The 26,000-nt window shown below is 40.9% G+C and overlaps 1 protein-coding gene across 1 annotated transcript; it reads left to right on the forward strand.

Moving 5' to 3' along the window:
* Timmdc1 (translocase of inner mitochondrial membrane domain containing 1) lies at window positions 1-26,000 on the forward strand. The gene is made up of 7 exons (XM_004633326.2): window positions 1-344; window positions 4,233-4,398; window positions 7,684-7,772; window positions 8,643-8,710; window positions 18,651-18,729; window positions 21,842-21,952; window positions 25,112-26,000. The coding sequence occupies exons 1-7, from the start codon at window positions 151-153 to the stop codon at window positions 25,257-25,259; spliced, it is 855 nt and encodes a 284-aa protein (XP_004633383.1). The 5' UTR covers window positions 1-150; the 3' UTR covers window positions 25,260-26,000.

Raw genomic sequence — 26,000 nt, forward strand, 5'->3', positions numbered from 1 at the left:
CGCCGTGACTGGGGCGGGACTTCCTGTCCTGCGGCCTACAAGGACGTCTGTGGGTGCGGCGGTGAGCCCGCCCGCAGATTGGCTGGGCTTCTGCGCGTGTGCTAGTTCCCTTGTGCTGTTCTCTACGCGTGTCTATATCGGGAGGCAGCCATGGAGGGGCCGCCGCCGGCGCCGCGCAGCCGCCTCCTCGGGACGCTGGCTCCTTTCCCTCGGGTCTTTGCCGCCGGAGCCGTGGCTGCGGACGCGAAAGCCGACGGGAAGACTGCGAAGCTGCCTTACTACATCCCAGAGCCCTGTCCCACTCAATCCGGGTGGGACCGCCTCCGGGAGCTGTTTGTCAGAGAGTAAACGCGCTCAGGGTCCGCGGGGGGCAGCCCGGGCGGGGACCCGCGGGCGGGGGCGGGGGGTTGAGCGAGTTTGGGCTTCTGATGTTAGCGCCCACCTGGTACCCTACATTGCCATTTGCTAGTTGGTTGACAGGCAGGTTTTTGAATGGTGAAGGTACGACTGGAAACTACAGTTCTTAGGGATGCGTGGAGAGTAATCCTTGGGAGATCCGGGCCCGTGTTTTACAGATGAGAAAAATTGGCTCAAGCTAGGAATTGTCTAAAAGTCCACGACAGGCATTTGGTTTTTCAGGTCCCTCCCAAACTGGTGTTTTGTGACCGGTCATTTTCTGCTTGCCAAAACAAAGACTGAGGAGGGCAGACATAGTTAACAATTTTTAATTATGTCCAATAAGGAATTATAAGTAACAGCAACTATTACCTATTTTCTTTTCAGTGTTGAGAGCAAACTCAAGGTGTCCTACAGGCTAGGCAAAGGATTCTAACAGCTACACCCCTCTGTTTCTCATTTTATATAAGAAAGTTAAACTTTAAAGATACTCAATAAGTGAGAATCCTTTAAAATGAATCAATTTAGTAAAAACTTAGAATGCTTAATTCTTTCATTTATTAATTACTAGTGAAAAGTTTGCCTTTTCAGAAATTAGTTTGCTGTACTACACTGGTGTGAAGTTGTTAAAGTTGAGTGGACCCTAATAGTCCAGGTTCCACTTGCAAGAACCTAGGTTGGATCCCCCATACCACATACTGTGCTGGCCCTACCCTGGGTGCACCAGGCCAGCCACCAAAACTGGGCATGGTGTTGCATGCCTGTAATCCTAGCATTGGGGAAGCTTAGACAGGAGGATCACTACAAGTCCAGGCTGTGTAGTGAAACCCTGTACCAAATACATAAAATAAGTCTGGGTTCTTGTGTACAGCAAGGAAAGAATTGCCAAGCATACATCTTGTAGTATGTAGCTAGGTTTATTGAAGAGCACAGGATGGTAGTAGGAACAGACAGGAGAAAGAGGAACTGAGGACATGGACCACTCTAAGTGGGTGCTTCCTGTTAGGGTCAGACACTGCTGACTCCTGGTCCTGCCCATGTTTCATTATGTCAGAACTGATGGTATGCCATGCTGGTGTCCTGACATCCTTAGCTTAACCATAATTAATCACCAGAGTGGTGCTGTATCCCTAGCTGAATGAAGGGAAAGGAATGGTTCATTCAATTTCCCTGCTTCTGACTCTTTCAGAGGAGTTAAAGATGAAGTTTTATAGTGGTTCCAAGAAGGGCAAGGGAGCTGGCAGGCTTGTATTTAATCATTCTTACTTTGGTTTCATCATTGTTTTAAAGCTAATAAAGCAGTGGCACAAGCCTATAACCCCAGCTCCTCAGGAGGCACAGGCAGGAGAATCCCAAAATTCCAGGCCACCTGGGCATCTAAGTGAGACCCTGCCTCAAAAAAATAGAAAGGGCTGGGGATGTTGCTCAGCACTGGACTATTTTTCTTGGGTTCCCAGGATCACCACCACCACCATCAGCCATGAAAAGATCTGAAAGCATACAGATTCATAAAAGACCTGTGTAACGTAGAATAACAGAAGAGGGTTGTTTGGTAAATCACAGATTTCTTGAGCTGAAAGGAATTTGAAAGATAATCTTATAGTTTTCACTGTCCCCTCCGTGGTGAGCTGAGAAGACCAAGATTCCATGAATGGTGTGACCTGGCTGTGGGTGATAGACAGAACCAGGACTCCAACCCCAGTTACTTAAATCTAGGTCTGCTCTGCTACTCTGCTCTGCTGTTTTATATGCTGTTCAGTGGCCTTTTGGACCAACTATGTTAACTTTTTAAAGGCTGTGTTCTCACAACAATAAAATGCAGGGCAAAGGAGGTAGCACTCACTGTAGTCTCAGCACTTGAGAGGCCGAGGCAGAATGATCACCTGGAGTTCAAGGGCTACCTACATAGTGTGATCCAGTTTCAAAAAATAAAAATAAAATGTAGATTAAGTATTACCTCTATTATTACCTCTATTGTAGAAATTTTTAGAGGCTTGAAACAAACAAACAAAAAAACCCCAGTGCTTAGGTATCTCCTGGCTTGTTAAACTCCTTTACATTTTTTTCTTTTTCTTTTTTGAGGTAGGATCTCACTATGTATCCCTGGCTAACCTTGAATTCACTGTGTGTTCCAGGCTGGGCTTGAACTCCCGGTGATCCTCCTGCCTCAATCTTCCAAGTGCTGGCATTACAGGTGTGTGTCCCCACACCAGTGGCAGTTTTCTCATTGACCTTAATGTAAGACAGTGTTCTAAGAGATTTTATTTAAATTTTTCTCTGTGGATGTAGAAATTGAAAGGCCCAACTGGCACTGGAGTCCTACTCAGGATGCTTTCCTAGCATGTGCAAGGGCCTAAATACAGTCCTGGCACCCCAGAACAAAACCAAAAGAACTCACTGATATCTCAAATATTGTAGTTATTGACAAGTAAAATTAGTTAAGTACTTGCCAGTCTCTGAAGAAAGCAAGTTAAATAACATTTAGTAGTTTACTTAGGAGAGCCATCATTTATAGTAATTTAATACTTAAAAACCTTGCCAGGCATGGTGACCTACACCTATAATCTGAGGATGATGGCAGATTGTTATAATCCTAGCTGCAAGGGAGGCAGAGACAAGATGGTCATAAATTTGGACCCACCCTGGGCAGATTAGATCTAATCTCAAGATAGATTGGGCTGGGAATGTAGTTTAGTGCTCCTTGGAATCAATCCCCAGTACTGCAAACATCAATCAATAAATTACAGAGTTACCAGTTTGTCAGAACAGTTACAGGAGAATATCTTGGAAGCTTAATGAACAGTTCTAGTTTCTGGTTTTTTGTTTTGTTTTGTTTTGTTTTGTTTTTTTTTAACTTTTGAGACAGAATCTTACCATATGGCCCAGGCTGCCCTAAAACTCAAAGTGATCTTCCTGCCTCAGCCTTCCAAGTGCTGGGATCACAGGCATGTACCACCGCACAGGTCAACAGTTCTCATTTCCTATGCATTTGAGAGTGACAAATTGACTGAAGTGGTAGTTTCATTGGTTGACCTGTATTGCTCACTGCATAATGAGCTTTCAAAGTGATTATTAATAAATAGGATTTTGCCATTTTATAATATTATGTTTTCATTCTTCCATACGTTGTGCTGACCTTTCACGAATTTGTGTAATTTCTATGGTTTGACATTTGAAAAGAATATGATTTCTTCATTAAACCCACAGATTCTGTTTCTAGAGTTACAATATAGTTATAATAACCATCAAAATAAAAGTGTATTTATTTGCATAGGTGGTACTAGGAATTGACTGTAGGCCTTTGAGCCTCATCCCCAGCTTTTTTTTTTTCCCTCAGATTTGGAGACAATGTGGCCTAAGTTAGGCTTGGACTAGGCTTGGACTTTCAGTCCTCCTGCCTTGGCCTTCTAGAGTGCTGACTGTGGCTGTACAGGTGTGTGCCACCATACCTGACTTTAAAAGCACCTAAACCAAAACCTTCCAGTACAACATGAATCTAGGGAAATGTACGTGAGCAGATTTACTAATGATTTCCTTTTTGCTTACTTGTGAAATATCACAAACTGAACATAGCCGTGTAACCAGCTCCTGCAGTTGTTAACAGCAAGTGTCACAAAAGCTCCTTTGTTTTCCAGTTCAGAATTGTCTCCTAAGAGTGTCTTGCTTTTGGATGTTTTGCCTAAGATTTGAGCTACTTTTAATATAACAGCACTGTTTAATTTATTGAAGAATGCAGTTCTGCCCCTAAGGTAAAAGGTAGTATTAGCATTTGGAATAATTCTGAACATAGTGCTTTTGGATAATGTCCCAACAACATGGTGTTTTTGATGTTTTAGTGAGCACCAGAGAATTTCAGAGGAGCTTGAGGACATCTGTAAGGCAGCAGCTTCAGCAGGCATCATTGGCTGGGTATATGGGGGATTACCAGCTTTTATTCATGCTAAGCAGCGCTACATAGAGCAGAGCCAAGCAGAGGTTTATTATAACCAATTTGATGCCGTGGTAAGTACTGATGGTCTGTCTCGGTTACTTTTATTGTTTGGAAAAAATACCCAACACCCAAAATTCAGGCAGGAAAGGTTTATTTAGCTCATACTGAAAGTTTCAGCCCATACTTAGCTGGCTCCAAGGCCGAGTGACACATGGCAGAGGGCAGCAGTTCATGGCGGTGGAAAACAAAGAGCAGAAGGAGGAGCAGCTGCTGTGGCAGCTAACAAGCCTCTCCTCTCTCTCCTCCTTACATTTGTATGGAGATTCTCTGCCCCAGGGCAGGTGTAGCACTCAATTATGATTCCCACATTGGATCATGAACTAAATCATGAACTCTAGAAGCAGCCCCAGTGACTGCATTGAGGTTCTGGGGGACAACTGGACACAAACCATAACATGGTCTAAGAGTGTTATGAAGGTGCAGACTGTCTTCACAGTTACACGTAATTATTTAGTTAGGTTGTGGTTTGAAAGGATTGTAGGAAGTCCAAGTCTGTGTTTAATAACAATGGAAGAAATAATGCTAATATGCCTGAGCACATCTCGCCAGACAATTATCTCCAAAGCAGGCGTGTGTGGGCTCACCACCATGGCTATAAAACAAAAAGTTAACTCCGGCATAGTACTGTTATCTGCAGACCTTATGTAAATTTACTAGTGCTTCCACTTACCTCATTTACTTGAAAATATATTAAACAAATTTCTTTCTTTGGCCTAAGATCTAATAGTAAATTACATGTTGAATTTGCCTGGCACTCCTCTTTAGTCTGCAGCATTTTCTCTGTCTTTGTCTTTTCTGAGCTTGACAGTTTTATGATTTGATTTCTTAGAAAATGCAGTCTCTTTTTTTGACAGGTACATCTTAGAATTGACGTTGTGTACTTACTACATTACATCAGAAGCACACACTATGTGCCTATCATTTTATTGCTGATATTTATTTATGTATTTATTTTTAATGTATTTAGTACAGAGTCTACAGGGTCTAACTACACAGATCGGACTTGTAGTGATCCTTCCTGTTTTTTTGCCTCCCAAGCACTGGGATTACAGGCAGGATTATAGGTGTGTGCCACCGTGCCCAGTCTTATTTGCTGACTCAGTGCATCCTGGGGCAGGGCCAGCTTTGCAATATTTACTTTAGGTGACATTAGCCAGGTGTATCTTCTATAAAATTAGTACTTTTTCCCTTTATAAAGATATGTATTTTATGAGTTCTTATTAGAGCCTTTGAAATTATGCAAGTATCCCATTTTTCATCAGATTTCAGCATGAAATTATGATTCTGGCTTGAAGTAGTTATTGCTGTGGTGGTTGCAAATGATCATTTTCTAGTTCTGTCTTTCCCCATTTTTTGGCTAGTACTCACTTCTAAGAAAGTGTTCTTCCTCTACCCCTACATCAATCTGTGTATCCATTTTTTTTTTTTTCTTAAATGTATTGATACAGGGTCTTGCTACACAGCTTGGACTTGTAGTGATCCTCCTGTTTTCAGCCTCCCCGGTGCTGGGATTACAGGCGTGCACCACCATGCCCAGACTTGATCACCAGCTCAGCATGCCCTGGGTTGGGACTGGTGTGGGCATGTAGTGCTGGAGATCAAACCCTGGTGCCTGTGCTTGCCTAAGCAGGGGCTTAGTCCACTGAGCTATCTCACTGGCCCTTTTGTATCCATCTATTTATAGCCATGCATCCACATTAGAGATCATTCTGAGGACTGTGTTGTTAGACAGTGTTGTCATTGTGTGACTGTCACATAATATACTTTATGAACCAGAACTACTACAATGCCCCAAGACAACACAGTCTTAGTACATTATGTCTGTGGCCTTTTTTTCTGTGTGTGTACAGTGGTTTGGGGACACTGGGCTATATTTCCAGCTACCTTTTATACTTTTTATTTGGAGACAAGTGTCACTAGGTTGTGTCCAGGTTGGGCTGGAATTTATGATCTTTCTGCCTCAGCCTGTCACAGTGCTGGAATCACAGGCATGTTCCACCATGTGTGTCTTGGTCTTGAAGCCTTCCTATGTAGTACAAAACTGTGTTTATAATTTATTTATATTAGTATAGACTTAGGGTTTCTTGTTTCATTCTATAGGTGTGTAATCCATTGTCATTTATTTTCATTCCCAAATTGGCCTGGATTTGGATCAGGAAAGCCATTTCAGGCTAGCTCCTGTGTTCCTGAGACATGTCTTCATTCTCTTGCCTTTACTTTGGATACAGTAACATGTTCCTGGCTTGTCTTTTGCTCTTCCTGTGCTGGTCCTGAAATTAGCTATTTTTCCAAAGACCTCAGCTTTCTTTCAGTGGAGACTGGTATTTAGAAGCCAAGATCTGAGTTTTATGTACACATTTCTACTAGGGTGGCATTGTTTCTAGACCCTAGGCAGACAGAATTAGGGTGTGTGTGTGTGTGTGTATGTATCTGTATGCAACTTACATGCAATTCACATACATCTGTGTTGGTGTCTATTTATTAAAAGCTGTGAATGCACACAGATACCTCAGAGAAGTTTTTGTTGTTGTTTTTTTCCCATAATTTTATTGATAAACAAATAGTAATGAGACAGTTTCAGATCAAATTGGTAGGACAGTTTCAATAATTCACACATTGCCTCAGAGAGGTTTTGACTTGCTCAAGGTCATATAGTAGTTGAGATACCACAGGGTTTCTTACATATCTTTGCAAATTCAGAGTTTACCCTCTGGTCTTGTACCTGACCTGGTCTGTGCCGGCTCAGCGAAGATGTGCAGTACAGATGCAATGCTCCTTCTGATTCGGATTTTATTCCTTATACCCTGGGTGATGTTGGTGATAAACTTTCTCCTAAGCTTTAGTGAAAACTGTAAGACCTTCCTGAAAACTGTGTCGTAAAGAGTAAATGAGGTACTGTGTGAAAGCACTTCAAGCATAAAAGGTGGTCCTACATGTCTTTGCTTTCTCTGTGCTGAATATCTGTGCTAGTTTAATCTTTGCCCTTTAATTTAATATTTATTCAGTAGATGACTTTTGGTTTTCTTTTCCCTAGCATCGCTTAAGCCACATAAATTGTCTTTAAATAATTGATGGATTACTTGGTTGACAGTGGTCATTCTTAGTTCCTTTGCCATCTCCTGATAAATAGGATGTATGTGAGACTTGCTTAATCCTCAGTACTTAAAGGATGGCATCTCTAGAGATTCTCAGTTCTTTTCTGCATTGATGTACCTGACTAATTTATAGCATGCAGTTCCGTAATGGAGGGAGTGTTGGGGTGTCCCAGGACCTCACAGCATTTTTGTTCACCTCAGCAACACGCACACCGTGCTGCATTGCGAGGCTTCCTTCGGTATGGCTGGCGCTGGAGTTGGAGAACTGCGGTATTTGTGACAATATTTAAGTAAGTGCTCTCTGAATTGTGAAACAGGGTCCTGATTCTCTTTTAGAGCAGGTGGGGTGTTTCCTGTTGTCCTGTCTTGTTTTGTGGTGGTACTGGGGATTGATCCCAAGACCTTCACACTGAGCTGCATCCCCAGCCCTTTTTTACTTTTATTGGGACAGGGTCTTACTTTGTCACTACATTATACAAGCTAGGCTTAAATTTGCAGTCCTCCTGCCTCAGCCTCCCAGAGCATTTGGATTATAGGTATGGACAACCACACCCAGATGAACAGGTGGGATTATAAAAATAGTACTTACAGGGAAGTGATTCATAATGCCTTTTTTCTTTGTTTCTTTTCTTCTTTTCCGTTCGGGTTTTTTAGGGAAGCAGATTTTTGTTCGTTGAGACATCATCTCACTGTGTAGTTCAGGCTGAACTCATTGATCCTCCTGCCTCAGCCTCCCAAGTGCTGAGATTATATGTGTGCACCCCTGTGCCTGGCCATAATGTCTTAGGAACTTTTGTCTATTGGGGTAAAAGGCTGATCCAGGAGTAGTTTCATATACAGGATAGAGATCTACCCACTGGGATCAACATAGATAGAAGAATGAGTTCTAACTAAAAGAAATTCTGCAGAATCTTTCTATGTTTCTAAATGAATACTTATTCCAGAGATGTGATTGTTCTTTGGTTCCTCTTTAGCAGAAACTCTACCTCAGAAGCTCTATGGCCCATTAGCAATCTAGAACACATGGCAGGCCCTAGATTAGGACAAGGATTCCAACTGCGGACTCTTGAAAACCTATCATCTCAGTGAAAATAGCAATCAGGAAGGGAAGTGAAATGTGTTTTGAATGATCTATGTTCCTTTTTCTCCTCAATTCTCAGCTCAGTGAACACAGGACTAACTGTGTACCGAAATAAAAATGCCCTGAGCCACTTTGTCGTGGCAGGAGGTAAGATGTCTTTATCCTTTGTTTACCTTTTTTGGTCTCAGATATGGTTTAGAAAATATGTAAGGACTAAATAAGGATTGCAAAATTCCTTGGGTGGCTTCTCATTACATCTTGTGCACTATCCACACAAACTGTGTTCATGGACAGCTTTGTATGTGGGCCATGGTGCACTCAGCGAGTAAAGCAGGCAAGATCCTTGCTTTCACTGAATTTTAAAGTGTAGTGAAAATGGGAAGAAACAGGTTCTCATGATAGAAAATAATAAATCATGGTACAAGGCCTGTGGTTGACAGATTGGCCCCAGGTGGTCTTTTTCAGGAAGTGACATCTAGGTTGCCACCTAAAGAATGAGAAGGAGCATGCATTTTCCACAGAAGAGTGGCCTAAGTAGCAAGAGCATTAGGACAAGGTCCTGAGGAAGCAGGTTTCCTTAGAAGCAGGTTAAGCAGCATGTGTTGGTGCCTGCGTGTATTCCCAGGTCTCTGGGAGGCTGAGGCAGGAAGATTGCAGGTCTTGAACCCAACTTGGGGAGCTTAGTGACACAGCCAGACCCTATCCTCAAATAAAGTAAAGACCTGGGGATGTAGCTCAGTGTGAAGACCCGGGCTATAATCCCCAGTACCACAGAAGAACAACAGCAACAAGAGGGCAGGTTCTGATCCAGTGAAGGGAAGAATAGTTTGAAAAGTGACTAGTGACACGTAGGAAGGAACCAGATGTTTTTCACAGTAATCTTTGGATTTTATTTTGAAGCCTTCTTCCTCTAGTAAAGACATCTTACTTTAAATGAGCAGTAAAAGTAGAAAAAACGGTTGGGCCTGGTGGCACAAGTGTATAATCTCAGCATGTGGGAGGCTGAGGCAGAATCATCCCGAGTTGGACACCAGCCTGGACTAGTGAGTTCAAGACCAACATGAGCTATATCGTAAGAGCATCTTAAAAAACCAAGCAAACAAACAGGAAAAAAGAAAAGAAAAAGCAGAGCATTAAGAATAAAAGCAAAACCACTGAAGGAAAGGTGAATGAAGTTAGTTGCTGTGTACGTGCAAATATCACAAACTCATGCACATTCCCTCACAGACTCAAACACACAAGATGGATTTGTTGTACATTGGGGAGACTTAGGCAGGAGGATCACAAGCTCAAGGAGTTTGAATGACATAGCAGGACCCTGTCTCAGAAAAAGCAAAGAAAAAGAAAAATATGCATGTAACACACATGTGCACGTGTGTTTGCATACCTTGAACCTAACATCTGAAGTTTTTTCCTTTGGAAATAATTTGAATTTTTCAAAACTTGGAAAATAATAATACAGGGAACACTGTATACCTTTTAGAATAGCTAGACTATACCTTTTAAAATTTCTGAATAGGGGGCTTTTACAGGCTCAAATGTCCAAGCCAAAGCAATCCTAAGCAAAAGGAGCCAGGCTGGCAGCTTTATAATACCTGTTTTCAAATTAGACTATAAGCCATAGTAAAAACAAACAAACAAACAAACAAACAAACAAAAAACAGCATGGGACTGGTACCAAAACAGATGCGTAGACCAGTCAGCAGAGGAGAGGACATTGGAACAAACCACACAAATATAGCTGCCAGATTCTAGACAAAGAAGCCAAAAATCTATGTTGGAAAAAGCCTCTTAGTGAATGTTGCTGGGAAACTGGGTATCTACTTGTAGAGGACTGAAATTAAATCCCTCTCTCCCTGTATAAAAACCACTTCAAAATGGCTTAGTCCTATTAAAAAGACCTGAGGATGGGCTGGCGAAATAGCTCAGTGAACTAAGCGCCTGCTTTGGCAAGCGCAGGAACTAGGGTGTGATTCCCAGTCCAACATGCCTTGCCGAACCCATCCCCAGGGCTCACTGAGCCGTGACGGGAGTCTGGGTGTGGTATTGCATGCCAGTAATCCCAGTGCTGGAGAGACTGAAAACAGGAGGATTCCTGAGTCCGAGCTGCATGTGAGACCCTGCACCAAATACATAAATGAAGAAAAAAAAAGACCTGAGGCTGTGAAACTGCTGAGAGAAACAAGGGAACTTAAAGCCAGTAGACATGAGCAACTCCCTGAGGAGGACTCCAGTGGAAAAGGAATGATGGGGGCTACATCACAGGGCTTCATCAAATTTAAAATATTCTTCACAGCAAGGGAAATAGCTAATAGCAAAGACAGCCTGTAGAATGGCAGAAAAAATCTTGGCCAGCTACCAGTCGGACAAGAATTAACTAGAATATATAAGAATTTTTGTATTAATTTTTTATTAGTACATATTTGCAGTACATGTTCATTGTGGAGAGTTGGTTGGTACATGTACAAAAATGCTTCTTTCTTTTTACTTCCCCTAACCTCTCCTCCTCCCTTTATCTCTACATTCTTTTCCCATTTGCAAGATTGGTCTCCCTGGTTTCTCTTATCTTCCATTGTTCTTTTTTGAGACAGAGTGTTGCTGTGTAGTGCAGACTGGCTTTGAGTTCACCATGTAGCCTAGGCTGGTCTTGAACTTGCTGTGATTCTTGTGCCTCCACTTCCCAAGTTCTGGGATTATAGGCATGCACCACCATGCGCAGCTCCATCCTTTGTTTTGTTCTTTATTTATACTTTGCCTTTTTCGTATACGAGAAACCATGGGATATTTAAGTTTGTGTGTCTGATTTATCTCACTTAACATACGGTTGCATGGTGCATCCATTTTCCTACAGATGATTGAAGTTATTCCTTCTTTATGCTAGAGTACTACACTGTGTAAATATACCACATGTTCTGTACCCATTTATCTGTTGATAGACATGTAATAGCCATAATCCCAGGACTTGAGAGGCTGAAGCAGGAAAATTTTCACAGGTTCAAGATCAGCCTGAACTACATAGTGATACATAGTGAGACCCTATCTCCAAAAAAAAGAAAGAAAAAGAAAAGAAAAAAGAAAAGAAAAAGTCTATCTATGGCATTTTTGCTGCCTGATTTTTAGAAAACAAATCTAATTGCAAAATAGTATTATGGTAAAGGCTCCATTTTTTTCATGCAAGATTCTTTTTCTATTGATTAATTAATTTCTTAGTACATGTTTGCAGAACATAATGATTCCATTCTGTGGGGAGATGGCGCATGTACATGGCCAAGATTCTCAGTCGCCTAGTTTGTACTGAGACCAGGAGGTCTTGCAAAACGTAAAAACGCCTTTTTTTTCAGGGCTCAATGTCACATTTGTCCCATTTTCTGGACTACAACCCAGGGGTGAGTCATTAGTGGTCATCGCAGGGGAGTTACCTTCAATCCATACATAAATTTCTAAAACAAAAGGAAAATCTTGAAAGCAGCAAGTAAACAATTTCTCATATAGAAGAACATACAGTAAGATTAACAGTTGTCTTCTTAGCCAGAAATTGATGGAATGACACTTAATGAGCAAATGAAATAGGCTGTGAACAAAGAATTCTGTATCCAGAAATCAAGACAAAATAAAGGTAGCTCTAGATAAACAAAGACAGATTTCATAGTTTGCAGAGGTGCCTTAGAAAAATACCAGTGAAAGGGAGTTGCTAGGCACAAACACTTAGTGATGCAGGAATAGGACAGTAATGAAACAAAAGGGGAAGAAGGAAGTTTGTTGGAGTAAGAGAAGGACACCAGGTGGTCACCTGGAGCCACAGGAAGAAATGGAAGTGCTAGAGGGGGTGTGTTTTTTATTAGTAAGGACTTCCTGACAAAACTCATTTCTTATGTTTTTCCCTCTTTAAAATACATATTGTATAAAATGATAATTGCAACGTGTTGAATTTTAATATATACATATTACATATGACAATAATAATACAAAGTTGAGAGAGGAGTGGAGTTCTGCTGGAACAGGATAATACAAAAAGCAACTTTTAATAATATCTAGAAATATTAAAAAGGAATTTAAGAAGATATGTAGACAACAACAACAAAATGGGAGACCCAAATCCAGTCATGTACATAATATTGTTAAATATGGCAGATTAAACACTTGCTGGTTTTCCCTTTCAATATTTTATAAATGTTTCACTCCACTCTTACCACAGGTGGCTTCTGAAGGGAAGTCTGATATTCTTACGTATGCACTTCTGGTGGTAGCACGTGCACCCACAACCTACTGGCTTGTGCAGTATGTTTTTTCAATATTTTTTATCTTTGATTATATGCAGTTTGAAAATGGTATGCCTATGTGTTATTTGGGTGAACATTGATGCTGCTTGATTCCCTGTCTGTCCCTTTCTCTTTTCTGTCTTCTCTTTTTAAAAATTAGTTAATTAATTAATTAATTTATTTATTTGGTACAGGGTCTCGCTACACAGTTCAGACTCATAGTGATCCTCCTATCCCAGCCTCTCCAGCTCTGGGATTATAGATGTGTACCACCACACATGGTTTCTGTGGCCAGCACAGCTTTCTGGGGAAGGCACTGTATGAGGTACCAGGGGTCAAACCTGGGTCTTTGCACTCGCCAGGCAGGTGCTTAGACCACCAAGCTATCTCCCCAGCCCCAACCTTAATTTTTAAAAAAATATTGAAATCTTTCTTTCTCTCTCTTTTTCCTTTTTTTTTTTTTTTTTTTTCTTAATGTATTTGGTATAGGATCTCATTACGCAGCTCAGACTTAAAGTGATCTTCCTGTTTCAGTCTCCTCAGTGCTGGGATTACATGTTTGCGCCACCATGCCCAGTCTTGGTAGCATGTGATACCGGGGATCAGACCTGGATCCTTGCACTGGCTTAGGCAGGCACTTAGACTGCTGAGCTATCTCCACTTTGACAAGGTTTTGCTATAAGGTCCAGGATGGCCTTGAACTTGCACTATAGCCCAGATGGGCCTCAGATCCTCTTGCCCCAGCCTCCTAAAATGCTCAGATTACAGGCATGTGCCATCATTAAAGCCTGGCTTCTATTTACTTTTGTATTATACCTTTGGAAGCTGTCCCACAGTTCCTGATTCTCTTCCTTTTCCTCCTCCATCTCCTCCTCATTCTACTTTGTTCTCTTTGTTTTTCTGATTTGTTTGGAAGTTTCTGCTGATAAATCTTCAAAGGCTGGGGTGATAGCTCAGTAGCATTAAGTGCCTGCCTGGCAAGCACAAGGTCCTGAGTTCGGTCCCTAGTACCCCCCACAAAAGATCTGATACATCTTCAGGCTTACAGATTCTTTCCTCAGCTATGTCTTGTCTACTACTAAGCCTATCAAAGATGTTCTTTATTATTGTTACACTGTCTTTGATCATTAGCATTTCTTTTTAAAATTTTCCATCTTTGCCTGCACTACCCATGTGTTCTTAAGTGCTGTGTTATCCAGAAAACCCTTAGCACATTAATCATGGTTGTTTTAAATTTTGGCCAGGTAATTCCTATACCTCTGCCATATTTGAGTCTGGTTCTGATAGTCTGTCTCTTCAAATGGATTTTTGGCTTTTAGTTTGCCTTATAATTTCTTCTCAGTAGCTGCATGTGATGTGCTAGATGAAAGGGATTGTGGTAAACAGACCATCAGTATATGGTGGCCAGATGTGCAGAGGAAAGGTCTTCTGGAGTCCTGTGATTAGGTCTCAGTCTTAGTGGGCCTGTGCCTCTGAACTGTTGGTTTCACAGGTGCTTCTCAGCCTTTTCCTCAGGTTGGGCAGGATGGTGAAAGTGGGCTGCATCTGGCGATTTCCGTTCTCCTGCATGGAAGCCTGGAGCGGGTTAGGGTTGACCATTTTCCTAGTTGAGGAGTCTCGGTAGGTTTGGCATGTAAAATTGCTTGGCAGTTGCCCTTGCTCAGAACACATGTTCTGGTGTTATTCAGAATGTGTGAGAAGACCTTCACTGTAAAAAGTTAGTAGAGCTCCTGGAGATAAAACCCAGCAAATTATGGGGGCCTCTGAGTCAGTGCCCCCTGAGCTCTTATCTCTCTCAACTTCCCTACTAACTTTCCATTTATAGGTCAGGTTTTCTTCTTTGGTGCTAGTTCCTACTGCTCAATCAGTGTCTGTTTTGTTGTAAGAACAGTTGTAATTGTTTGTATTCATCTGTCTCCCCAGTTTTGAAGGCAGCAGTGAACCCTAAGACTACCCTTCTCTGACAGAGCTAAGGAAAGAGTTACTGGGTGTTCAATTTGTTCAGCTTTTTACTTATTAGGGTAGAATGAAAAATTCTAAGCTTGTATGCCAGACTGGAAACTAGGAGTCTGCCCTGTCCTTGTTAACCTGGGTCTTGGCAAGGTGATAAGAAAGCCTGGGTGCTCTAGGATTCCTTTACTATCACATCCAGGCTCTGGTGTACATGAAGGAGCCCTCGCTGTAGCCCTTCCTTCTGCCCACCCATCTAGCTCTCTCGCACCAGTTTCAGATATGCTTGAGTATCTGATTTGATCTCCCCAGTAAGCTTTATATGTGTAGTAAGCCTTTCTATAACTTTTTAGGGCATGTTATCTGATTCAGCTTTAGGGTGAGGAAACTTATTCTCTATGAAGTATTCACAGCACCTTGCATGTGTAGAACATTCTAATGAATCAAGAAATCCACTGAAACTAGTAAACAAGTTTCAGCAAGGTCTCAAGGAAATAATGTGTCCAATGTAATCACAAAAGACAATCTGGAAATGAAATTAAGAAAATTATATCTCAACACTCATTCTACCTCAAAGAGCATCAAACAGAATATATTTCTTAAGAATATTTTATTTTTGGGGTGGGGAGATGGCTCAGTAGAATAAGCGCTTCTCTGGCAGGCACAAGGCACTGAGTTTAATCCCCAGTTCTGCCAAAAAAAAAAAAAAAAAAAAAAAAAGAATATTTTATTTTTTTAAAGATTGATTGATTGATAGATTTGGTACAGGGTCTCACTTCTTTTTGGAGACCACCTTTTTGGAGGCCAACTTACCAGAAATATGTATCATAGATTTCTAGACTCTTTCTGTCACACTCATTTAAAAGCCAAATCTATAAACTTGTTGAAAGAAAAAACAAAAATTTAAATATTACAGCCATTTTAAAAAGTTGATAATACTCTGGTTTCTCTTCAGATTGTATAAATTTTTCGCCTTTTAAAAAGTAGCTAAATTAGATTTCATCAAAATACTTAATTTTTGTGTTTCAGAAAAATACATTACTAAGAAAATAGAACAGTAAGCCAGATTGGGAGAAAATACTTAAAAATAAAGACTTGCATCTAGCAGGTAGAAAGAACTTGACAATTCAACAAGATGAAGACCAAAAAGTTTCAGTAGACATTTGAGTATAGAAACTATTTGAGTGTCCAAATGAGATGTTCAGCATCGTTAGACTTTAAGCCTAGTGAGGTACCACATGTTCTCATGAATGGCTGTGCCAAAGACAAGCACTGATAGTGGTGTAGTGGAGCTACATCTTCCTGTGTTGATGGTGGAGTGTGAACTGCTGCAGTCACTTTGGAATGGAGTTTGGCAGGTCCTTAAAAAGTTAAACGTAATTTATAATCTGTGCCTAAAAATCTACTCAAGAGAAATGAAAATATGTTCACACAAAGATTTATATGTGAATTTTTGTACCTGCATTATTCCCAAAGTGGAAACATCTCATGTTTTGGGCTAGTAAATGCAATATGGTAGATGTACCCAATGGGATATTTTCAGCAATAAAAAGGAACTGAATTAATGGGTACTGCCATATAATTAAACCTCAAAGACCTTGTTAAGAAACCAGGCCCAAAAGATGATAATGTATGATGCCAGTCCTATAGAATGTCCAGAACAGGTAACTCTTTGAGTGGGACAGTGCATCAGTGATTGCCAGAGATGATTTGGGGAACCAGGAGCAACTGCACGTGGACGCAAGAGACACATGTGCCAGGGTGGGAATGTTCAATAATTGAACATGATGATGACTACACACTAACTGCAATTAAATCTTTTACTGTAAGTCACTGTATTCTGCATTTAAATGAACTTTGTGGTGTGCAAATTATACCTCAAAACCCTTAAAATTACATTGACACAGGAGTGGGAAAAGCAATGCTTCAGAAAGAAATAAACACGGTTGTATTTATAGACTTTTTTTTTTTTTTTAATGTATTTGGTACTGGATCTCACTACACAGCTCACAGCTTGGACTCATAGTGATCCCCCTATTTTCAGCCTCCCCAGCGCTGGGATTACAGGTGTGCACCACTATGCCAGGTGCTCAGGGGTGGGGCTGGTGTGATAGATAAAATTTTAAAAGGTTGCTTGAAAAATTATTAATACTAATCACTAAAGTGTAAATATAGAAGTAGCCTTTTTCTATCCTAAAAATTCTTTGAAAAATAGTTACTTCTATAAGAGTAATAAAAATGAAAGTAAATAAAGTGTACAACTTATATGAAGTAAATTATCAATTATAAAAGAATCATAAAAACAGGGAAAGTTTATGGACAACTCAGTATTGTTCAACGTTGAAAGCATTTCAAATCGAAACTAGATTTTTCTAAGAAAAGAATTTGGTAGTGTTTAAAGCCTATCTAAAATGCTGACCCCGTGAGCCAGACATTTTCATGAACAATGAAGGCCCGGGCCTTGCAACTGCCAGAAGCTAAAATGCTAATTATGTTAACTCCAACAATGGGGGTATTGACAGATCTGTAGGATAGACTTCAAAGATCAAGAGCAAAACCAAGAATTGACAGCTACAGGATGAAACAGTGATTAGCTGGAAAATGATATCCAGTACAACAAAGTAAGACTAATTGAAGTGCTTTTGTTAAAAAGTCTGCAAAATACACGTAGAAAAATGTAAATAGCAGATTTCTGAGTGGGAAGACATTAAATGTGTGTGTGTATGTATGTATGTATATCATATATGTTTTTCAAACAAAAATTGAGCTATATGTGAAATTACTAAGCTTAGCCTCAAAAATTTTATTTATGTCATAAATACCACAGAAGACATTAAATATGATATGTGCATGTAATCAGCAAAAGCGCTGTGTAGCTGGGCCTGGTGGTATATGCCCAGAGTCTGAGACAGGATTCCAAGTACAAAGCCAGCTGGGCAACTTGAACCTTGTCTCAAAAAAGGAGGAGAGGGTGTTTGACCGGGGGGTAGCTTGGGGGCAGACCAGTTACCTAGCTTGCACAAAGCCCAGTGTTCAACAATACTGTTTTTAAAAAGGCCAGCCAGATAGCTCAGCGGACTAACACACCTGCTTAGGTAGAGCTCAGTGGCTGAGGTTCGGTTCCTGGTGTGCAGTGCTGGCCCTGCCCTTGGACATGCTGAGATGGTGACTGAGACTGGGCTGGCGGCGCACCTGTAATCCCAGCGCTTGGGAGACTGAAACAGGAGAATCACTACAAGTCCGATCTGTGTAGTGAGACCCTGTAGACCCTCTGCTAAAAACATAATGTGTTACTTTCTGAGTAGATTAAAGGTGATTTTTGTTCTTGCTAATTTTGAAAATTTTAAATATATAATAAAAAAATATATGCTCAGAATAGTATTATTTTCTTTCTTCAAATAATGTTCTTTAAAAAGTGTTGCCCCTGGGATAGCATTGGTTTAATAGTGCACAATATGGAGAAAATGAGGAGTAAGCAGTCTCAGTGGAAAGGAAGAGGTGCTCCCCCTGTGCAGCCTCCAGGTGGCACTGTAGGCCAAATCTTGTCCTGCAGACCATCCCAAGAGCCACAGTGTAATAGTGCAGGCAGGGTGAGGTGGGGGAAGGCATAAATGGTTGGGTCCAGCGAGGTTGGTTTTCATTGTTGTTTGGGGGCAGGGAGCACTTTCCTTGAAAAAGGAAGGCATGAAAGAGAGTAAAAGAAACCACAAATTTTTAAGGGGAAGTGGACAAAAATAAAGCAGAGTGAGAAGACAGGCTCTTTAGAAAGGGAGAAAGCCAGGCCATGGTGATGCATTGCTTACTTAGGAGAACTGTGTATTTTAAGTGGAATTCTGGTATTTACAGATGACTTAATGCTGCCTTTTCTTTTCAAATAGCTGTCACAGGAAGTGTTTTTAGAATAAACTTAGGCATGCGTGGCCTGGTGGCTGGTGGTATAATTGGAGCCTTGTTGGGGTAAGTGTTAACATGGTGTGATTCCAAACTGGTGCCTTTATTAATACCTTGCCTATTGAAAATACCATTCTGTGGACATACACACTTGTAACCCCAGCTCTGAGGCTGAGGCAGGAGGATCACCAGTTTGAGCCCAGCCTGGGCAACTTAGTGAGATCCTGCTCAATAAAAGCTAACGGGCTGAGAGTGTTGGTGTAGCACAGTGCTACACCCCCAGTGCTTCAAATATTTTTTGTTTTGTTTCATTTCCAAAGAACAAATTTAAACCTGAGAGCCTGTGAAAGACCTTTACTGTTACATTGGCAGTTGTCTTGATTGCCTGGTTGTGATTCTATTCTAGTTGTTTGTTTGACTCATGATTACCATAATAAATAATTTAATATTGATTCAATATAACATTCTTAAAATAGGATCCATATTTAAAACTACTCATTTACAATAATGCCCAGGATATGCCTCAGTTATTTTTTTATTTTCTTTTGTATGTATTTCTTTTTTATTTTATTTTTTTTCCATAATTTTATTGAGAAACAAATAGCAATGAGACAGTTTGAAACCAAATTGGTAGGACAGTTTCAATAATTAACACATTGCATATATTCTTCCTAGTGGTTAATTGCTGTACAAGATGCGGACATGATATCCTATTTACAAACACTATTAGAACAAATCCCTCTATTCATTAAGAGAATGTAACTATATATCTATCCTAACCACTTTGAATACACAGATATAAGATGGACATTCATCTGTATCCCCTTTTTTGGTTAAGTTCCATCATTTAAATATTATAGGTGTGTAAACTCATCCATAATAGTATTGGGTCTTCCGCTTGACTGGCAATGTCAGAAATTGTTGACCTGAGTCCCCTAATGCTCAACATAACACCATGGCTTTACTTCTTGTACTTCGTTTTTATATTTTTCTACTGGATGGTTAAGACCAAGGTAAAGCAGGACCTATGCAACAAGAGTTGTAGCTTTTGGGTCTGATAAGGTCAGTGAAATCCCTTCAGGATTTATCCTGAGATCTTGTACCTCAGATTGTAGAACCTTTGTCAGTGTCAGCCATGTGGATGAGTCACGGCCATTGCTTGGCCAATGTGCTCTCTGTGAAAGCCCGAGAGAATGTTTTTCTCCATGTGACTCTCCTTAGGCACACTCTACATCATCGATCACTTTCCTCTTTGGCCCCATAATCTCCTTGATCAGAAAATGTGGGACACTACCGAGTTACATGACATTACAGTACAAGTTCTCATATGTCCTGAGTCTTAATTGACCTTAGAAGGTTAGGGCCAAAATGTTGGCTTTCCTTTCAATGCTCCGTTTTCTCTAATTTTGGTATGCAAACTTAGGTTGTTAACCATCCAGAAGATAAGCTATTGTTATTACCATACAACTTAGGCTGTTAAGCTTAACCTCACTATTTATATGAATAACAAACATCTTAGGCATAACATGGAACAGGTATTTTTCATCAAGTATTGATTTGTTGAACTTTAAGTCCCTATAGAATATGATGAAAAAACATTTAAAATTAGAATATATTTTTTAAAAAGGCATAAAGAATTATATACTTCTTATGTTTATGCATAAGTCCAAAAATCTCACCATATACAACCTTGAAGCAGGATAGTTCCACTATATTCTTTTTCCTATCTCTTGCCTTCATTCACCACCCCTTTCTTTTTGAACAATCATCTACCCGAGAGATAGCACAGCAGCAGCCTCAGTTATTTTTGATTGTCCCCTCATGATTACCTTGAGGGGATGACAGGGTAGCAGGTGCCATGTGCATATCACTTGAAGAGCCACATTACATCATCCATTACGAGTAATGCTTGAGTATTTGTCATCTTCACTTTATGTTGCTCAGATCTCCCTGAGTTGAGCAGCTTACAGCATCCCCCATTTATTATCCCGCAGCTCTGCAGATGAGAAGTCTGGGTGGTCCAGATGGGTTCTGTGCTTAGGGTTCCTTGAGGTCCAAAGCGTGGTGCCAATCAGGCTGCTTCTGACCCTGAGGCTGTTGATAAATCCACTTGATGGGATTCTGGCCTGAGGTCCCTGCTTCCTTGCTGGGTGCTCTGTCCCTAGAGGCCACCTACATCACCTGCATGGGGCTCACTGTGTTCAAGCCAGCACCAGTATCTTGGACTTTTCCTTCACACACTTCGAATCTTGTGCTTCCACTCTGCCTAAGAAAGCTGGTTTGTATTATTTGTTTGCTTATTCATTTACTTATTCCTTTGTTTTTTGGGTTTTTGAGACAGGATCTCACTGTGTACTCCAGGCTGACTTTTACCTTGCTACGTCGTAGCCTAGGGTAGTCTAACTTTCAGTCCTCCTATGTCAGCTTCCTGGTTATAGGTGTCTACCTATAACCCAACTATGGGTTAATGCCCAACTAGTACATACTTTATCTACTCTGTGGTGGACATATGAGTTACTTCCACTTAGCAAAAATTGTTTTCAAATGAAATTACTTAAGTGGTAGCCAAAGGGAATTTAAGTTATGCCAAAGTCTAAAACTGCTTCTCTTTGAGAGGCCAAGAAACAAAGTCTCACGTCACTGTGATTATTACCATCTAAATTAGTTCCTCAGTGTGTAACTGCTTTGTAGCTGAGACAGTTGTGGTACAGTCTTGATTTGTACACTGTTTGGTAGTCTGCCTGCTCTACCCCCCTGCATCTGTCCCCTCATGGAACATGCCTTCTGCAGTTCCTGTCCCCTGGGAGGACTGGTGCCGCTGTGAACTAGTAATCGCATTTCTGTGAAGCCTTCCATTTAGACCTGCTTCCGAGAGCTGGTCATAAATCTACATACTCTCTGTATGCCCTGGTTTATTTTTCATTCATGATTTTTTTTAAAAAACAGTCCATTTCTTTATTTCTTTTTTTTTAAATTCCAGTTGTTAGGAAGTTGAGTGGTTGTCTCTGTTGTTTGGGCCAGGAAGGAGATTGTCTTATTTTTTATTCAAAAAAGACTCTGTCAGACATCCTGTGTCTGATAGTGATGTGTTGGCTGTGAGTTGTCGCACAGTCCAGGTGTTCACAGTCACAGCGCAAAAAGCTTGGTATCCCTGAGCTTTCCCTCTGCTTTCCCACAGTGCTCCTGTGGGAAGCCTGTTGATGGTGCTTCAGAAGTACTACGGCGAGACAGTTCAGGAGAGGAAGCAGAAGGACCGACAGGCCGAGCATGAGCGGAAGCTGGAAGAGTGGTAAGGAGCTGGAGGACCAGCTGCCCCGGCCACAGCTGCATTGCTGGCACGCCCCTGAGCCATGTGCCCCAGGTGCCGCTTGGTTCAAAGAAAAGTCTGTTTTGACCGGGTCCTTTACTCACGTCCTTCCTGTCTTTCAGTGTATTTAATTAAGAGATGCCAATTTTATTTTTAATGTGATGAGGATCCTTAGACATTTTTTAAAAAAAGTTAAAGTGCTATAAATGTACTTTTTTGTTGGTACTGGGCATTAAACCCAGGACCTTGCACTTGGCAGGCAAGCGCTATGCCTCTGAGCTATAGCCTCAGCCTGTAAATGTACTTGGTTGCATTTTTTTCCCTTTCTTTTGTGTGTGTGTCCTTGAGCAGCCTTAGGAATTCCCTAAGGGAACACACACCAAGGGGTGAACTTTACTTGTCTTGTGTAAAAAGAGTGTCATCCTCTTTGTCTTAGTAACTTTTCTCGTTGCTGAGACAAAATACCTGACACCTTGAGTAGAATTTTCAGCCCATTTTGGCTGACTCCAAGGCAGTGTGGCACTTGGTAGAGTTCATGACAGTGGAAGATAGCAAAAAAAAACAAGGGGAAGAAAAGCCACTTTCTGACCCTTTTATTTTATCCAGAGTACCAGGATTAGGGCAGGGGCAGACTGCTGATTCAGTAATCACACATCCTAATCACACCATCACATAGTCTAGATTCAGCCATCTCTAAAATGCCCCCATGGCCCCCTGTGGCTTTGAGGGGACATCTAGACAAACTCTCACACCCTGTAGTGCTAACATACGGAGCTTCTGCTTCCTGCTGCAGACTGAGATGAATGAAGCAGACAGAGCGGCAGGGGGCGCCGCTGAGGAGCACAGAAACTTGTGTGTTTCACCTCATCATTTCCTGGGTGGGAAGGGGTCATGAGACTGATGCAGACTGCAGATTCTAAGTAAGATCAGCATGACAGGCCGCTGTCTAGTGGACCTAGTGGGTGCTGCGTAGGAAGGATTCTCGCAGTCGGCTTCCTGGGTACCTGTGAGGGCTGCCGCTGCTGCTGCTGTTTTGGTAACTGGTAGACAAGCAATCATTTTTTTCCATTGTTTTTATTTGAAAGCTTTATTTGTGTTAAAAACATGTATGCATACAAATTCTTAATTCCTACAGTTCTGCTGTCTGTGAACCATAGGAGAAAAAGCACTGATTTTGGAGCCAGTGGATCCTTGCAGACTGGGCCTAACTCCCAGCTAGACTATGAATTAGTTCTGTGACTTTATTTCCTTTAATTTCAAGCCTTTGGCTTTTTCAGCTGCTCTGGAGCAGAATTTATCGCAACGCCCAATAATTATTTTCATGGTCATAGCATACAGTTATGTAGGTTCCAGAATGGAGCACTTAAAATTCTCAAAACCAGCAAAATTGGTTGTTTTGGAAAATTAAAAGCATAAAAGCATCAGCTTATTTCTTATTTCCTAGATGTTATAAGAAACTTCTTTTTCGATAAGCAAGTTTTGAGAAAGAGGCTAGAAATAAAAGGAAAATTTCTCTATTGGTCCCTGATGTAGGATGTTATGGAAAAGTTTAACATTTTGGAATATGTGAACAGATGATAACTACAGTCTAATAGAACTGAGAAAACCTACAAAAATTGATCAGTAACTTAGAATTTTAAAACCTTAAGGATGGGTAAAAGTGATAATTAATTACAGTGTGCCTTAGATCATAAACTTAATTTTGTTCCATGGTTCTGGAAAAGATAGCTGCTGTTGTGTTTATCACCTGATGGAGAATTTATAAACAAAAACAAAATTTTGCCAAATGCCTCTTTTTGTGAACCCACACATTTGTGAACTGAGGTACCAGCACAGATTAATGAAAGGATGTTTACAAAAGGAAATAATGTTAAAAAGATATAGCTTTTATAGATATTTGGTATTTGTATATGTGTGTTACTTCTATGGAGAATTAGTTTAATACATGTTTATGTACCTTCTGTGCATCTGCTGCTTTACTTGAAAATAATACAGGGAAATCAGAGGTTCAGAAATTTCCTTACTTAGCAGAAATACAAAAAGTGGTTATAGGGATATGGAAGAAAAAATGGTCATCTGGTTGAGTTGCATTGAGAAGAAAGTTATTAGTTGTCCTGATAATCACTTAAAGAAAGGAAGATATAGTACTAATAGTTGATTTAGAAAAAGAAGTGATCTATTATTATATAGAAATTAGAGGAGGCTAGGGAGATAGCTCAGTGGAATAAGTGCTTGCCTGGCAAGTGCAAGGTTCTGAGTTTAATCCCTGTTACCACAGGAAAAAAAAGAAAAAGAAATTAGACTCGAACTCTTCATAAATGTACAACTATAGTGTTGTCTTACTTGACTTCTCTCTTCCTGGATCACCGTTAAAAGCTTTTGTCCAGTTTGTATGAAGTCTGATGAGAATTTATAGAGCAGCAGGATGCTCACATTCCTCCAGTTCAGGGACAAGAGGATGACCCAACTTGGAGACCTATACATGGAATGTCAACTTCCTTACACTCCATCTAGCACTGTGGGGTCTGGGATGCTGGAATATCTTAGGGATCAGAGCTACTGTCATAACAGTGTCCATTTGGGTAATGTGGGAATTGTGGTTGGCTTGTTTCTTGATCAACTTTCTATCTCTTTGACATAATAGCCGGGTAGAAAAAGGCAAAAAGTTTTACTTTGGCTCATGGTTTCAGAGGTTTCAGTCCATGGTCAGCTGACTCTGGTCCTTTCAGGCCTATGTTGAGGCAGAAACATCATGGGGAGGGGCGTGGCAGCCAGGAAGCAGAAAGAGCGAGCCAGAGTGTGTTATGGGACAAAATGCACCTTCAAAACCATGTTTTAAGGACCTGCTCTCGACTTAGGTCCTATCCTAAGTAGCCAATTCAGCTAATGAGTTCATTGAAGGTTTACCCAGTTGCTTCCCAAAGCCCATCAGTTGGCTCGCAAGCCTTCAACACAGCCTCTTGGGGAACATTTTGGATCCTAGCCATAGCTGCTCATGAGTGCTAGTACAGAGCAAGGAAAGTCATTGTATTTGAAGTGCAGGGAGCAGTGTTTGCTCTTCCATTTGTCACATGAGAGCAGGGACAATAAGACAAATACTGCCTTAAATCTCTCTGAGAACTTTTACTTCTTTGATTATAGGAGAGCCAGGCTGCAGCTCACAGAACTCCTCCCTCAGGAGATCGAAAGTAATTTACAGAAAAATCAATCCCAGGAAGATGCTGAGAGAATTGAAACCCTGCTGAGCCTCCCTAGAAACCCTTCACCAGATAAACAGGGCGAGGACTGAGAATATTCTGGAACTGAATTACCTGGGGGCATTGCAAGCATCTGTGTGGCCATGTCTGGATGCCGGTGGTACAACATTTTTACATCAGCCTGCAACAGGCATAAGGGCTGGCACCTGCAGTGGCAGTGATGTTTTTTTAAGAATTCCGGAGAACTGGGCTACTGTACTCTCACTTGTCCTTAAATTTAAATTCATACTTAAATCTACATTCATCTATTGATCTTTACCCTGAATCTTATAAAAGTTACTAAAATGTCTCCCAAAAGATTAAAGTTGAACTCCACGGGTTCTGTGTTTGCTCATGTAGTCTTTTTAAAGTGTTCTCTGGGAATGACTGGGAGGCAAGGAAAGAACAAGGAAGGTGAAGAGCTTGGGGAATCAGGTCCTGGAAGCAGTGAAGGCCTAAACCCATAGTGGTGCTGGTCTGTTTCAGCAAGGATCAAAGATGACAACTGCCATTTGAGCTAAAATAGGTCAACATTATAACATACTCCAATTTGCAAGACATTGATGCTTGTAGTATGCAGGAACTGCTGGAAGAAACACCATCCCTGCATGCAAGAGTTTGCTGCCTAAGAAGGACAACACCTTGTGATTTCAAAAGTTATTACATGAAGAGACGGATGACAGAATGAAGTATACATTAGCCCTTCATTGCAGTTTTGCTTTCTGCAGCTCAGTTACTGTGAACCAAAAATATTACATGAAAGATTACAGAAATAAATCATAGATCTTAGATGA

The sequence above is a fragment of the Octodon degus genome, unplaced genomic scaffold, assembly GCF_000260255.1.
Source record: "Octodon degus isolate 3935 unplaced genomic scaffold, OctDeg1.0 scaffold00053, whole genome shotgun sequence".
NCBI classification, from domain to species: Eukaryota; Metazoa; Chordata; class Mammalia; order Rodentia; family Octodontidae; genus Octodon; species Octodon degus.